At 45.6% G+C, this 15,519-nt stretch overlaps 1 protein-coding gene across 5 annotated transcripts in view; it reads left to right on the top strand.

The window, feature by feature from the left end:
• Positions 1 to 15,519, top strand: part of LOC135920839 (uncharacterized) — a 250,850-nt gene that overhangs the window by 144,451 nt on the left and 90,880 nt on the right. For 3 of the 5 annotated variants that reach the window (XM_070522868.1, XM_070522869.1, XM_070522867.1), the window contains one exon: positions 8,494 to 8,594. In XM_070522868.1, coding sequence (XP_070378969.1) covers positions 8,494 to 8,594 — 101 coding nt within the window. Of the gene's footprint in view, positions 1 to 2,447; positions 2,512 to 8,493; positions 8,595 to 15,519 lie in introns of those variants that run through there. The other 2 variants (XR_011507723.1, XR_010570340.1) reach the window with 1 other exon arrangement.

Genomic DNA, 15,519 nt, shown 5'->3' with positions numbered 1-15,519 from the left:
GTCTTCAGCGGCAGCGACGACCATGACGGGGAGGATTCTCGTCATACGACCACGTGAGTGCGCATAACAAATGGGATGACACAGCTAAACTTACTAACGTCATCTTCTATGTTTCTGGAGTCGCTAATCTTTGGTTCCGGAATCATGAATCCAACATTTCCACCTGGATACCATTTACGAATTGTTTCGAATAACTCTGCGGTCACTTTGCTGTGCGCAAGTTTTGGGCAGAACAACGCTTCCATTGTCGCACTCATGAAAAGGGTGAAAACTTCACCAGCTACATGGAACACGCAGTTGACCTTTGCCGGCGCACTAATCCCGCTATGTTCGATGCTGAAAAGATAAAGAATGCCACGAACGACATAGAGGATGATGCCTTCCAAATTTTGTTGGCGAAAGATCCTCAAACGGTTTACGAGGTCATTATCCTGTGCAAAAGCTACGATCAGCTCCTCAAACAACGCCCTACTACGCGCCGAGCTGCCGCGCCGGACCACATGGTTGCGGCCATCACCGACATTTCCAGTTCTGCTCCTGCCCACTCCCCGTTCCTCGACCAAATCAAATAATTCGTTTGCGAGGAAGTCACGCGCCAACTGTCACTGCTGCCTGCTGCCCAGTCTTCTGAGTCGTCTTTGTCCACGGAAATCCAACGGGTCATACATGAACAAGTCAGCGATGCACTGCCTTTTGCTAATCAGCCACCTCCAGCGCCCGATACGCTCACGTGCGGTGCCGTCGTCACCAGGCCAAGACCTCTGTGTCAAGTTGCAAACTATACGCCCACAAGCTGCTTCTACGCCTTGCTTTCTGCAGGTGCGAGCTGCTTGTCCAGAAACGGTTTCTGCGCACATCCGCAGCCCCTAAGCCCGGCTGAGCATTGTGCACCCCAACCTTGACCCCCTGCTGACAATCCGTGGCATACCTAAGACAACCGGCCTATCTGCTTCGCGTGTGGCTTTGCTGGCCACGTGGTATGGTTCTGCCACCGGCAAAGTTGGTATCCTCCCGATACTGCGAGACCACAAGGGAATGCTCCCGACTAGATGTCCCGCTATGTGCAACCAGTTCCGCACTTCGCTCCCTCATCTCCTGTTCCACAGAGCTTCAGCACTCATCGATCCCCATCTTCACGTTGACGTTTCCTATCTCCCATCGTCAACCACCCTCCAGCCGTGGAGGAAAACTCAAAGACGCAATTCCGGAGGCAAGAACTGCTATCTCTTCGAACTGTTCAAGCCCTCGCTTATTCCTTGCGAACGTATATGAAGTTGATGATGAAGGTATCGCCGTTCACGCACTTGTCGACACGGGTGCCACCAAGTCCGTGATTGCCCACGAGCTTCGCCGTACGCTCCGAAAAGTCTCTACGCCGTTTTCTGCCATTTCGCTACGTACAGCAAGCGCTGAGCCAATTGAGTCTTTAGGAACATGTATCGCTCGTGTCGCCATACGAGACAGGTTATACCACATTGAGTTTGTTCTTCCCTGTTGCTTTAATGCCATCATTTAATGCCACTCATCTCATCAGGCTGTTATTGATTGTGCCCGTTCTGAACTTGTGTTCACCCCATTTTCCGGCAGTCTGTCTGAAGTTTGCCTCTATCTTCTTCTCCACTGTTTGGCGCCACCGACACTGATATCCCTCCTTGTCCTTCCGCCCTTGTGCCCGTTTCCTGTACTGCTTTCTACGATTCCAGGGTTCTCCCGCCGTCTCAACTTGCTGTACGCCATCTTCCCGTCTTGCTTCCCTTGGCCCTCCTTTCTTTTCGCCAGGGCTCTAGCGCATTTTATGGTTCGAATACGTTTTGGTTACATCACGGCACGTGTCTAGATCTTGGCGACGGATTCTGCACGAACTCTGTCTACGATATGCCTGATGACTCGACTCCTCCTCAGGTGGACGCCATGGATCTTCCTGCCTCTCTGTCTGTGCCTGCATGTGATCGAATGTTTGCTCCTTCTGTTCATCCCAACCTCACTACGACTCAGCGCACGCAGATCGTCCACCTGCTTACCTGATTTCTAACTTCATTCGACCACCAACTACAATGCTTAGGACATACCTCTACTGTCGTTCACCCCATCCACACCGGCAGCCATGCGCCTCTACGCCAACGTCCATACCGTGTGTCTGCGACGGAGCGTCGTGTTATCGATTAGTTGCGGGGCTTTACTTTCTGAGGGTTTCATCAATTATTCTACACTGTACAAATTTTCCTTAGAGAAACATAAATTTTCTGGCAGCTGCCTTGCCAGAAAATTTTTGTACAGCTCTGATTTTAATTTTCCTTTTGTCTGGTGTTTAACAAGTGATTTCTGTGTTACATTAGGAGACATATTGCGTTTAAAGACAGTTATCTATGTTGTATTACAGGAAAAGTTCTGTTTTCTGTTTAATATTGGCCTGTCATTTTAAGGATATTTTGTGTTTTATTTTACAGGAAATGTATGTATAAAACAATTATTCATTCTGAGACCTGCAATAAAATTTGCTTTCTGTTTATATTTTTTGTTTCTTCGCAATTTCTTTTGTTTCCACTGTACAGAAGTTTGATGTGTAAAGACAATTTTATGTCGTGATGAACAATGGGCGAACCAGAAATGTCGGTGAAGCCAGCACTTTGCAAGGGCATTTCTCTTCGTGAGGGCAGTTGCCGCCCTGACGAAGATAATTTTCCTTATAGAAACATTGACGGCAGCCGACATTGTTTGTTCGACCAGTGTTTATGACTTCCAGCTTACATCGTCATGTAAACTTTCTAGTATTCGAGGTTTCTATTGAGCGTAACATAATCATTATAAAATAACAAATACCATGCAAATATGCAGCTGGTCTCAACGCGAAAGTTAGGATGTGTGCTCAAAGCTGAACGTAGCTATTCCAAACTTTCCTGTTCCAATTCTGCAATCAGCCCTCCGGGATTGGTCAAAAACTTTTTTCGAACTCCTCCACTTCGCCTGTCCGTTACGCGACGTCACGAAAACCGCGATAGCTCCCCATCTTATATGATGGGTACACACTCATTATGCACGAGTCCACCGAACAAAAGAAAAATAGTTATTTCTGACTCGACTCCTTTTCGCCAATAGAGTTCAGCTATTGGTCGAGAGCTTTAGGGCTGTGCCCACCTCACCTGCCTGTCAGGCGATGTCACAAAACCGCGAAACTCACGGCGTAAAAGGGACGTCTACGCGTTAAAGATGCATTAATAAGCCGAACAAAACATAACTTTATTTTTCGGATGAGCCGCAGGCTGCCCATTCCGAAAGGAAAAAAAGATGGCTGCCGCCGATCATTCAGACACTGGCTAGTCACACCTTCCGGAGAGCATGGGTTTATACGCGCATGATAACACTTTCTGTATGGCAGCGTAACGTTTTTAAGCACTTTTAGCATATTTACGACCTAACTCTGCCAGCTCTTCTTTGCTGAGGATACGTTTTAGGAGCATTCTTAAGCTTCCGTTGAATGCCACCCCAATTTTCGACCAGCCACCGCAAGCTAAGTAAGGGAAAGCGGACGAATCGCAGACGCCGGCACCACCCTCTTCATCCGGTTATCGATTTTCACAGCGCTGGCTCAGCCCCATCGAATCTCTTTCCACTTGCGCGTACTCCTCGCCTCTTGTCAACCATTTAGATAAGACAAGCAGCTCAGTGTAGGCAATCATATTTTTTTTAATGCAAACAAAAGTGACCTCCTATAAATGAGGAGAACGTTTGATTCGTCTCTTCAGACAACCCTGCGGGTCACCGCCTGCTGCTTGCATCGGCGGTTACGCATATCTGACGTGAGGAGATTGCAAGAAAAACATAACAAAATAATTTTACTTTATGGGGCCCAAAGATACAGTTTGTTTTGGACAAAAATAGAAAAGCGTTTTACTTTAAAGCAGGAAAAACTGATGGCTAAATAAACCACCTGAAAAAAAAAGAACGTTAACTTATACCACCCAGCTTATAGAGGGTATTTCAGTGAACCCTATACTTTTTTAAAAGGTTGCCTATGGCAGATATCACGATTCTAGTTCATGAGCGGGTCTACTCGTAGAGGCGGACATTACTTGCAAAAAATTGAAATGCATAATCGACTAATTGCCAAAAATTACCCGATTAGGTTTCTAACTTGCCTAATGGCCCATATTGCAATTTACAAATTCTAGCCATGGAGATCGCAAGGCGGATCGACTTAGAACAAATTCCCGGGATGACACCAGTTTCGAGATATTATTTTGGGAAATATAACTTTCGAGATACAACTTTGTGGAGAAACGCATTGCCGTTGCAGTTACTTCTGAGCTTCAATGCACAAAACGATGTTTTGTTGAAAAAGTCAATAGAACGCAAATGCATTGGGCAACCCATAAGCAACCTTTAAATATTCTTGAATGCTTCGCTGAAACACCCGGTATAACAAATCATCATCATCATCATCATCATCATCATCATCACCATCATCAGCCTGGTTACGCCCACTGCAAGGCAAAGGGCTCTCCCAGAGTTCTCCAACTGATTACGCACCATTGTGATTATCAAATCATAATGGTGCTGAAAAAAAAACTAAAAGTGGCCGCGGCATTACGTTGTTGAAGCCTTCTGCTTTAAAACTGAATTGTGAAGACAACTGATTATGGAGGCAACTTTTGGTGCAAGGTCGTGATGCTTGGTTGTGCTCTGGAACTTGGTTCCTCTCTCAGGTGTCATGCTGCGACTTACCTGGAAACAACAGTGGTTCATTAACATACATATTACATTAGGATGATATTACATTAGGCCGTGGTTGCTCAGTGGCTATGGTGTTAGGCTGCTGAGCACGAGGTCGCGGGATCGAATCCCGGCCACAGCGGCCGCATTTCGATGGGGGCAAAATACGACAACTCTCGTGTACTTAGATTTAGGCGTGCGCTAAAGAACCCCAGGTGGTCGAAATTTCCGGAGTCCTGCACTACTGCGTGCCTTATAATCGGAAAGTGGTTTTGGCACGTAAAACCCCGTAATCTAATTAATGTACCAAGCTCAGTGAAACGCTTTAGCACAAGACTTCTTTTTTGAAGAGTGGTAAACAAAGCCCTGCAGTTTGCGTATGTGAGTAACCTGTGGGAGGCCACTTCCAGATGATATTTATTTCGACCAGACCACTATTTTGTTTCAGGTTACTGAAGAATATTAGTGCTTGGCCAGTCAGTGGCACCGTATACACTTTGAAAGAAACAGCACTCACAATGACATAAAATGTACATGCCCTCCCACACACAACGCACACAAACGCAACGCGTACAAAAGCTACACGCAACATTTACGCAACACACACAAACGCAGACGCCACTTCCTGTTGGCGGTCGCTCTTTGTTTAAAAAATGGCGAAGCCTATACGGAGCATTACGCTGGCAAGCTTCTATTATTGTCAATATGAACTAAGCTAGAGGATGTGTGAGCCTCCGGCTAATTGAGGCGTCTGTGGTTTTCCTTTGGAAGTTAAGTTTTCTTGGGAAATAGTTAGGCATAAAAAAGGAGACACAGAAAGAATAACGATTGCTTCATTTTAAAGGAACAACAGTCAATAAAGACAAAGAACAAAAATATCTCAGGTTGATCTCCACTGGTTCAGCTACAGGTGTAATTACCACCCTTTGACTATCTTGGTTGTTTTGTTGGTTGCTTTTTATACGGGTCACCTATTCATGACAATATTAACATACCACTTGTGCAGCTATGGTTTAAATATTTTTAAACCATGCAGCCAGTTAGAACGGGATATCAAAAACGAATGTGCATATTTTTGTATGACATTCTGTTTTATAACTCTACCAAACTAATCTTACAATTCACTTGAGGGCACATATTGAAACTGAGGAATTGAAGCCGATCAGTAGAGAAGTGACGCAGCGAGTTGATTACGTCTTGACCTCAATTTCGGAATTTTTACATCTGCTTGAAATAGAATACTTGTGAAGTTACTCAATAATTTGTTTTACTTAGCAACCTGAGTATTGCAATCTGTCGCTCAAGTAAAGTGCACTTGTTTATGTGATTCACATTAATAAACTGAATTGTGCTACATGCTCCCTGCGCTTTTTTATTTTTCGAACTAAAAAAAAATGTCGCTGTTTTGCCTGAAAGATGAAACTGCTATAGCAAGTTAGTAGACAGCTATACGAAGTAAGGATACTAGTTTTATCGGCGGTGTAAACACTGAAACATTCGCTTACTAACTGAACTAACAAGCATTGTGTCAGCGTACACAAGCAAACATAAACACATCACACTCGATGGGCGCGGACACTCACTGTTGAAATGCTGATTTGAGCAGGTGCAATAGCAGCAGCGAGCGAAGTAACCTTCGTGCGATGTATCGGCCCAACGCAAGAACGGCGAGAACACAGCGCGAACAAAGGCATGACCCGTCTGTAGGTCACTTTCAAGGTACGGTGTGCGCACGAAGTGCGCACTTGTTGACGGAGTCCAAGTTACTCCCTTCCCTCCCGCGCTGCCTCCGCCAGTTCCCTTTGTGCCCATTCGCAAAAAAAAAAATCACAAGTCGGCTGTTTTCGTGATAATGTCTAGCAGAACGGCACAAGGTAGAAAATTGTCCTCGTAATTTAAAGCGGTGGATTGACACATTACGTTAAATTTATAGTATTAGGTACGTGAAACGAGGACACCATGCTGCCCTTTTACTTTTTTTACTCAACATGTCGCTGCAGTACAATTTATGAAAATTTTGATCATTTATTCCTGATTTTTTCAGTCCACCATTCATACATTTTGTTATTCTTCGTGAGAGTCAAGAAGTGAGGCTAACAGAAGACATGCGAGCAATTCTTCGTGGCCACGAGCGTGATGACAGCAAATCTTCTCGGCTCGTGTACTAGCACCTTCCGCGCTCTGCTTTTAAAATGTGCAGATTATACACAAAGCCACGCATTCCAGTGGTCTCGCTATTTTCAAAATGAAGTGACTTGGTCAGTGGCCAGGCAAAATCATTTCCCGACGGTAACGCGCTAAACCACTCGAACTGCAGCCAACGAAGCAACGAAATCAATACTGGGTACCATTTACCCTCATATGTGGTCGGTTCACATGCGAGCATCAAAACATATAAAATATTAAACAACGGAAAAAAATCGCACTTTGCGGTCATTTTAATAATATAAACACTTCATCGTAGCTAACACAAATCACAATCGGCTGAGTTGCTTGAGTTGCTTGAGTGAGCGAGTGGGCTTTTATGGGATTTCACGCATGCTTTTTTTTCTCACAACCACGGCAAAAACAAGTACATTCCGAAAAGGCGAGAATACATTTGTCAAGCCCACTGGCTAACCCTTACGTGTGCTATTAGAAAAAAAACTAAAGCTAAACGTAATACCGAAATCCCACGTTACCTCACAAACCGCAACGTAGGCTGAAATGTCTGAACACGTGAATGCAAAATTTTGTTACTGTCCGCCTAAATTTTCTTTGCGGGCTACAATGTAGTCCTGTTCTATGTAGAAAATATTCGGTAAAAGGATACGTCGTGCACTGTTTGCAATGTACTTAAAGTGAAAAGCACTCACCTTTTACGATTTTCGAAAACAGAAACGAAGCAATGCCGACATGCGTTGACTCGACGAGCAGCCACCTTGATTATGGCGTGGGGCATGAAAGCTGTACCGAAAACAGCGCGTCGTGCGTAATAAGAGAAGAAACGGCGTGTACGACAAGGACAAAGAAACTAATTTTTTTTGTTTTTATAAAGTTACAATAATATAAAACGGTTATATTTCAGCTTTGACTTGATTTGTAGGCTAGAGATCCAGAAGAACCGGGAATTCCTGATTTTTTCTTTTAACAGGTTTCTGTCATAAAGCATCCACAGAAAATTTATTTTGCTGCACAGAAAATTTCTGTAAATTATCATTAAGCTAACAGCTTTCTCTTAGAGTGTATACCTCGTCTTCACAGTAAAGTTAGCTGATGTGTTATAATAGGTATTTCAGTTTGCAAAACGAAAAATAAAACCGCCGGCTAGGCCAACGAAAACCATTGAGTTGTTTTCAGCTTTCTAGCGCACTCCGTCGTTTTTAAAATTTAGGTTACATTTAGCTTTGGGCATCCTGTATATGCATAGGAGTGCGAGTCGCAAGTACGACTCGGAAATAGGAGCAACACACCAGTCGCCATTTTTTTATTGAATGCTACGCATGACCTCGACAGTTCTGGTTGCGTGAGGTCCGTCTTAATTTGTGGGCGCGATGCCCGGCGCGGGATAACCAGCACGTTATTACCGTAATTATTACCGTTGTTACTGAGAGAGGGGAGAAGGCTTCGGGTGTTTAGGTAATCAACGGACGAGTGGCTCATGCTCTCGTTTCCGGTCTCCCTTAGTCTCTTTCCATTCGCACTGGTGGCGCGCTTACAAGGGCGCTCCATAGAGCACACTATCAACCTGTTCCTATAGAAGTATGCATTCCTGGACTAGGTTAACCTCTCCTTTCTACACAGGTCCTATGGAGAACGGCGAAAGTGGAAGGGCTCGCAGGATTTCTTCCGCAAACGTGCCCATTTTTATCTGCAGGCAATGGGCCGTGGTTGATGTAGTGCTGGTGAGTGCGATCAACCTACAAAGTGTGGTTAACTCGGCATTATCACTCCCTATTGGTAAAGGGGTTTGCTAGCTTCGCTTCGCATTTCTCGTCCAACTCATTATATAATGCTGGTCAATAATACTCGAAGCGATTCTTGAATGATTACCTCGTTGCTTTTCTTACATTCACTAGATACCTGTGAATGTCCTATCGATTTAAATGCTGTCATGATCTGCACAGGGCAAAGGCCTCTCCTATACTTCTCCAACTACCCCGGTCATGTACCAATTCACAACATGGCCACATTTAGTACATGACCGGGATAGTTGTATAAGTATGGGAGAGGCCTTTGCACTGCAGTGGGCGTAATCAGGCTGCTGCTGCTGCTGCTGCTGCTGCTGCTGCTGCTGCTGCTGCTGATCATGATGATGATGATGATGATGCCCTTCTGTTTTCGAGGTCCGGACATTTCCACACAGTCGTACATGACAACTGCGTTATCGGAGCGCCATGCGACTTCTTTGCGCCCAGAAAAAGACAGCTGCGATAACGTGCCTCATGACTCCGGTGCTAACACGCGGAAGCCATTATGGTCCCAAGAAAAAAAAAACAGATTCAATTCAAGAAGTCCACGTTTGATTTGAAAGATGGAGAATTGAAAAGACACTTTGGGAGGCGGAATGGAAGGAATGCGGTTTGTTGTGCGGAGGTGCAGTTTCATAGAACCGGGAGAACCCCGGCGTGCAGAGCCTTCACCTAGCCGCGTCGAAGCTTCCCGATGGCTTGTTGTCGACAGACAACGACTTAAGCAGGCACCGATGGAGAAAGGGTGCTAGGGACGGAAGTGTGGGATTGACAGGCACTTGAAATCGGGCTTACAGATGCTTCACCCGGACGAAATGTAGGTTGCCGACGGCCTGTGACATCTGCTGTAGTTCTGAGGAGACAAAGCGTCATTTGGAAGATCAGACACCTGCAGGACTCGACTGATCACGAGAGTATGTGCACACCAGTGCACTGACCACGTCATATGGATTTCTCATCAGGATAAAAAAATTATCGATGAACTCTTTCTTTGTAAAGTTTTGATGAGAACAAATGCGACTGTGTTGTTAACCATGTGCATTTGTCTGGACGACTTTACGCCTCAAGTTTCTATTGAGCTTGTGCAATTTTTTTTCATGCACTACATAGGAGCCTACTACGGGGGGGGGAGGGGGGAGGGGGCAGGATCACCTCGGTGGCCCTAGTTAACTGCGAAGTTTTCCGGGGGGAGGGGTGCACAGTACCACCCCGGTGATGCCGAAGCCTAAACCGACCCTTTAGAGTGGCATTACAAGAGCTCTGTACCGACATCGTTTGAGGTTTCCTTTGAGCTGACTCTGCCTTCTCACTAAAAATGTATTGTGACTACAAGCTAACCGCATAATTGCTGGTGCTGGCGCACACGGCTTTCAATTCATACTTTTTCATTATTTCTCTGAATCCTGACAATAGCAAGAGAAGAGCATGAGAAGTACCAGCGGCGGCTACCTCATCCGCATTTTCCCCTTCAACAGTTCTTCTTTGATTTCCACTAGGAACACCGTGCAAAGGCAAAATATATTAAAATAAATACATAGGACGAAGTTTACTATATTTGCGAAAGGACGACTGTGCCGAACTAACAATTATTTGTCATAGTATGGATACCGCATGTCTGGAGCATGAGTATGTTCCACTGTGTTCACCTCGTTTCACATTTCTTGCATGTATTTTTGACCAACAAGAAGACCTGCGGACTTCACTTACCCCTTCGGCAAAGTTCTTTATCAACACCTTGCACAATTTGCGTGAAACATTCGTGTCTCACTATTATTTCTCTTTGCAGTAGGAAATTGTAACTACTCGTGAAGAAAAAAACTTTTAATAATTTGCATCTAATAAAGTTATAAACATCGCCATTTGCATTCAGAGGTCATAAATATTGTAAACAATTAGGCGCACTTCATCTTCATCTGTACAAAGTCATCATCAATTATCGGCTCGTGTTCATGTTAGCATCGGCGCCATTTGTCCTTCTCAGAATAAAGCGCTTTCTCGACCGTGGTATTTCAAGTGGTGGAGGCACTTTAAGACCCCTTCGGCCTCAATCCACTTCAAGATCTTCTCCTGGAGCTACGTTCGGGAGGCCGCTTACGCCAAGAGGCGGCCATGTCGCAAGACCAGACCACAGCGTCCACCATCTCGGTTCGAGTGCCAGGCACCCCCACTCCCAGCCCTGCCAACAACCGGTATCGCGATCCTGAAATCTTCTCTGGCTTGCCTGGTGAGGATGTTGAACACTTGCTCGACAGCTACTATCGTGTCAGCGAATACAACAGGAACGAGACATCGAGGCTAAACAACTTACCATTTTACGTCTCTCAAGTAGCCAAGACATGGTTACTGAATCACGAGAGGAACTTCCGTGATTGGTCGTCTTTCAGGGAGCAGCAATGGCGGATTTTTGGCACACCGACGGTTCGTTCGGAAGTTGCGAAAAAGAGGCTATCTGAGCGCGTCCTGCACTATGGCGAGTCGTATACTTCGTACGTTGAGGACATCCTCGTGCTATTGACAAATGCCAATGCACGAAGCGGACAAAGAAAAGACCGCCTTTTCTACTCCAGATGGTCTCTACGAATATAACGTAATGCTTTTCGGTCTATGCAATGCTCCCGCCACATTTGAAACAATGATCGACACTGTTCTTCGCGGCCTCAAGTGGAAAACATGCCTATGTTACTTCGACGACATCGTCGTGTTTCACTCGACTTTCACTGACCATCTGCAACGCTTAGATTAAGTGCTCACATGCTTTTCTAATGCCGGACTTCAACTAAACAGGAGGAAGTGCCGTTTCGCTAGCACAACGATTAAAGTCCTGGGTCATCTCCTTAGGAAAGACGGCATCCAGCCCGATCCGGAAAAAATTTCCGCAGTGCTCAACTTTCCCCGCCCACTTCGTGCAAAAGAACTGCGCAGCTTCATTGGACTCTCCTGATACTTTCGACGTTTTATACGGAACTTCGAACTTTTATTCCCACGCCCTTCCACAAGCTCCTTGCTAGTTCACGTTCATTCGATAAGAACGATAAGTGTGAAGCCGCATTCCAAGAACTCAAGCGCGCACTAACATCGCCACCTGTTTGTAATTTTGACGACAAGGCTCCCACATTACTTCATACTGACGCTAGTGGTCAAGGAATTGGTGCCGCACTGCTACAGCGCGACTACGAATTTTGCGAAAAGGGTGTTGCATATGCAAGCCACGTTTTCACTTCCGCGGCAAAGAAGTAGTCGATAACTGAACAAGAGTGTTTAGCAGTTGTCTGGTCCATTAAGAGATTTCGTCCATATCTCGACGGTCGACATTTCACGGTTGTGACAGACCACCATGCCCTATGGTGGTTGTCGAGAATCAAAACCTTGTCTGGACGCCTTGGCCGCTGGATACTCTGATTACAAGCATATAATTTCGATGTCATATACAAGCCCGGAAGGAAGCACTAAGATGCCGATGCTCTTTCACGATGCCCATTACCACCGTCACCGGAGCACATCACATCCCGTAGTCAACTTGGCTGCACGGAGGACGCATCGTCTATTACATCTATTCTTTCCTTAACTCCATCAAACCGCCCTTCAGAGCTTTCCACTCACTAGCACGCCGATTCTTATCGCCATAGTATCATCAAGCACTTTAGCGGTGTTTCATCTCCACCCAATGCCAGGCTACGGAAACAGCTCAAACTGTTCAAGTTCGACGACGACGTGCTCTACCGGTACATTTTCCACCCGGAAAGCTATCGATGGGTTCCCGTTCTACCGCGCTCTCTTCGCGCTGCAGTTCTGCAGGCCTCACACGATGACCCTACGTCAGGCCACTTGGGCTACCACAAAACACACGAGCGCATACGCCGCCAATTCTTTTGGCCAGGTCTTTCCACGCGCATAGCTAGATATGTTGCCTCGCGCACGCTTTTTCAACACCGTAAGACACCTACTACTGCACCGGTCAGGACTCTACAACCACTTCCTTGTCCAGCCCAGCCCTTCTCTGTCGTAGGCATTGGCATTTTCGCGCCACTCCCACCTACTCCAGACGGCAACAGATGGATGGTCACTGCTGTTGACCACTTGACCCGGTACGCTGAAACAGCCTCAGTACGTTCAGGACCTGCCTCCGAAGTAGCGGCCTTCTTCTTCCAGGCTATCTATACTTACGTCACGGGGCGCCTCACGTTCTTTTGACCGGCCGAGGCAAGGCATTTCTTTCAAGGACTCTTAACCAAGTTCTGCAAGCGTCCAACACCGTTCACAAGACAACGTCTAGCTACCATCCTCACACCAACGGCTTACTAGAGCGATTTCATCGCACGGTGTGCGACATGCTATCCATGTATATTAGACCTGATCATCGTAACTGCGATGCGATTCTCCCATTTGTAACGTTTGCATACAACACGTCTGTTCAACGGACCACCGGATACTCTCCGTTTTTCTTAGAATGAGGCCGCCGCCCAACCTTATCACTCGACGTTTCTTTCTTCTCTGGCCCTGGCAACGCTTCACCATTAATATGCGACCAGTTTGTGTCTTGTCTTGCCCAATGTCGTCGTCGCGCCCGTATGAACACTGAAGCCAGCCAAGATGATCGTAAACATCGGTACGATGCCTCTCATCGCGTCGTTTCCTACCGCCCTGGTGGCGATGTGCTCCTATGTACACCTGCATGAACACCCGCTTTATGTGAGAAGCTTGAGACTCGATATGTTGGCCCCTAAAAAGTCATAGAGCCGACCTCGTCAGTGAACTATCACGTTACACCTGTTGACGCCCCAAGTGACCTACGCTGCCGAGGAACTAGCATCGTGCACGCTTCCCACCTGAAGCCCTCTCATCTCCGTTCCACTGCCTAATGTGCGGCCAGGCTGGCCACATCCGTCCACGGGAGAAATTAGTGTAAGCATTTATGCGGACTTCATCTTCATCTGTACAAAGTCATCATAAATCATCGGCTCGTGTTCGTTCTTGCGTCGGCGGCATTTTTCCTTCTTGGAAAAAAAGTGTTGTCTCGACCGCGGTATTTCAACATATAGAATTTTCTCAGCAACCGAAATCAGGACACGGCGAATTCACTCAAAACCAGAAATATACGCAGCTGCGCTCACGACTCACAGTAAAAAAAAAAGAGTGTCACCGGAAAGGCGAAGCACGCAAACGACAATTACACGAAGGAAGATTCTTACCGTATAAATCTGTGTAAGGGCCGCATGTGTATAACAGCTGCACCCATAACTGGAGAGCCAACTTTAATATAAAAAGTCAACCGAGAAGCAATCGCGTTCGCTGCGCTGATTCCGACTGCGCTCAACCGCTAATTTTTGTGCAAAGCGTAGTGCATGGCGAGAAGATCGCGAAGGTTGACGGCGCAATTCATACCCTTAGTTGGGAAGATTACATGAAATGGCGTGGCCGAATGTGAGGCTCGCGAAAATCGCGACCAGACAGTATGGCCCTTACACAAGTCTATACATTAGTTCCGAAAATTCACTTACTAATTAAAATACCAAACATAATGAAATGCTCGGACCATGTAAACCTGGAAGTATCTCACTTGATGACCACGAGCACTCGCTGTCACAAACCTGGCTTTATCAAGAACACCAGTAGCATGGGCAAAGTGTTCATACAGCCCTGCAAGTTCTCATATAAGGCCGTCACTTCAGTGAACAATTATTCGAGGTCACACGGAGTTTCTGCGAATGCAACTGTTACGAAAGGTATTATATCTCAAATTTTGTTATTCTGCTCCAGGGAGGTGAGCCGGAGTGAGGGCTTACCTCCTTGGAGGAAAATATTAAAAACTTACGGTCAATCATGCCGATTACGTCCCGAAAATCTCTGAAATATCCACCTACCCTGACCACTGCACCCCTTCATTCCTTTCTTGTGAAGCGTGCTTGGGAGTGAAAGGACGTCTCCTCCGATGCCATGCACCACTCCAATTGTCCGCGTCATTTCAAGGCCGTCGTTGATTCCAAATTTCATTAAAGTTGTCGCCCATCCTTCATATCATGCCCCCACAACGGGCCTTTGAGGTAAATATAATATATATATAAATAACTATATATATATATATATATATATATATATATATATATATATATATATATATATATATATATATATATATATATATATATATATATATACGGGTGGTGCTTGTGAAACTGGTCGGCCCCAGTTCGCCCCGTAAAAATGAAAACTTTCCTGATGCACCCTCCTTGAATTTGCACGCCCCTTCCAGCCAATCGACGTTGAGGTTTTGTGAACTCCACTTAAGTACGCTGCTTCCCAGTGCTTGATTATAATTTTACAAAGTGTGTTATTTTTGTGTGCGTTCAGTTGAACGTCGGTTCGCTTCTTTCCGGCACTGATGCAACACCTCGGCTTTTAGGATAACACACCAAATAAGTAATTACAATGGCTTGAAAAGTGATGCACTTGCACAGACGGGTAACACAGTCTTCTGGGAACGATATGCCGATTTTCGTTACATGCATGCCTTGTAAATTGCCAGAGCACGTAGTCTACAGTCACATAACAACTATCATCGAAGAAAACATATTGTGTACTGCGCACAAGCACAGCTTTACGAAAATTTATTTGGCGAAGCACGACTCCTCTCCCTCATCTACAATTTACTTTCTGGACTAGGCCATTTCACCTTCATCGACTGCGTCTTCATCAGGTTCCTGAAACATTCGACTCAATTTGCCATCAGCTATTAGTTTTACAACACCGCGTAATTATACTGTATAATAATATCTTACAATTGATTCAATAATTCCTGTCCTCTAGCCTGCAGTTCGTGTCAGTTGACTTCCATAACTCAAACAGCTCTGCTTTCACAGGC

This window comes from Dermacentor albipictus, chromosome 8 (genome assembly GCF_038994185.2).
Source record: "Dermacentor albipictus isolate Rhodes 1998 colony chromosome 8, USDA_Dalb.pri_finalv2, whole genome shotgun sequence".
NCBI lineage: Eukaryota > Metazoa > Arthropoda > Arachnida > Ixodida > Ixodidae > Dermacentor > Dermacentor albipictus.
This window is presented reverse-complemented; position numbering and strand designations above follow the sequence as displayed.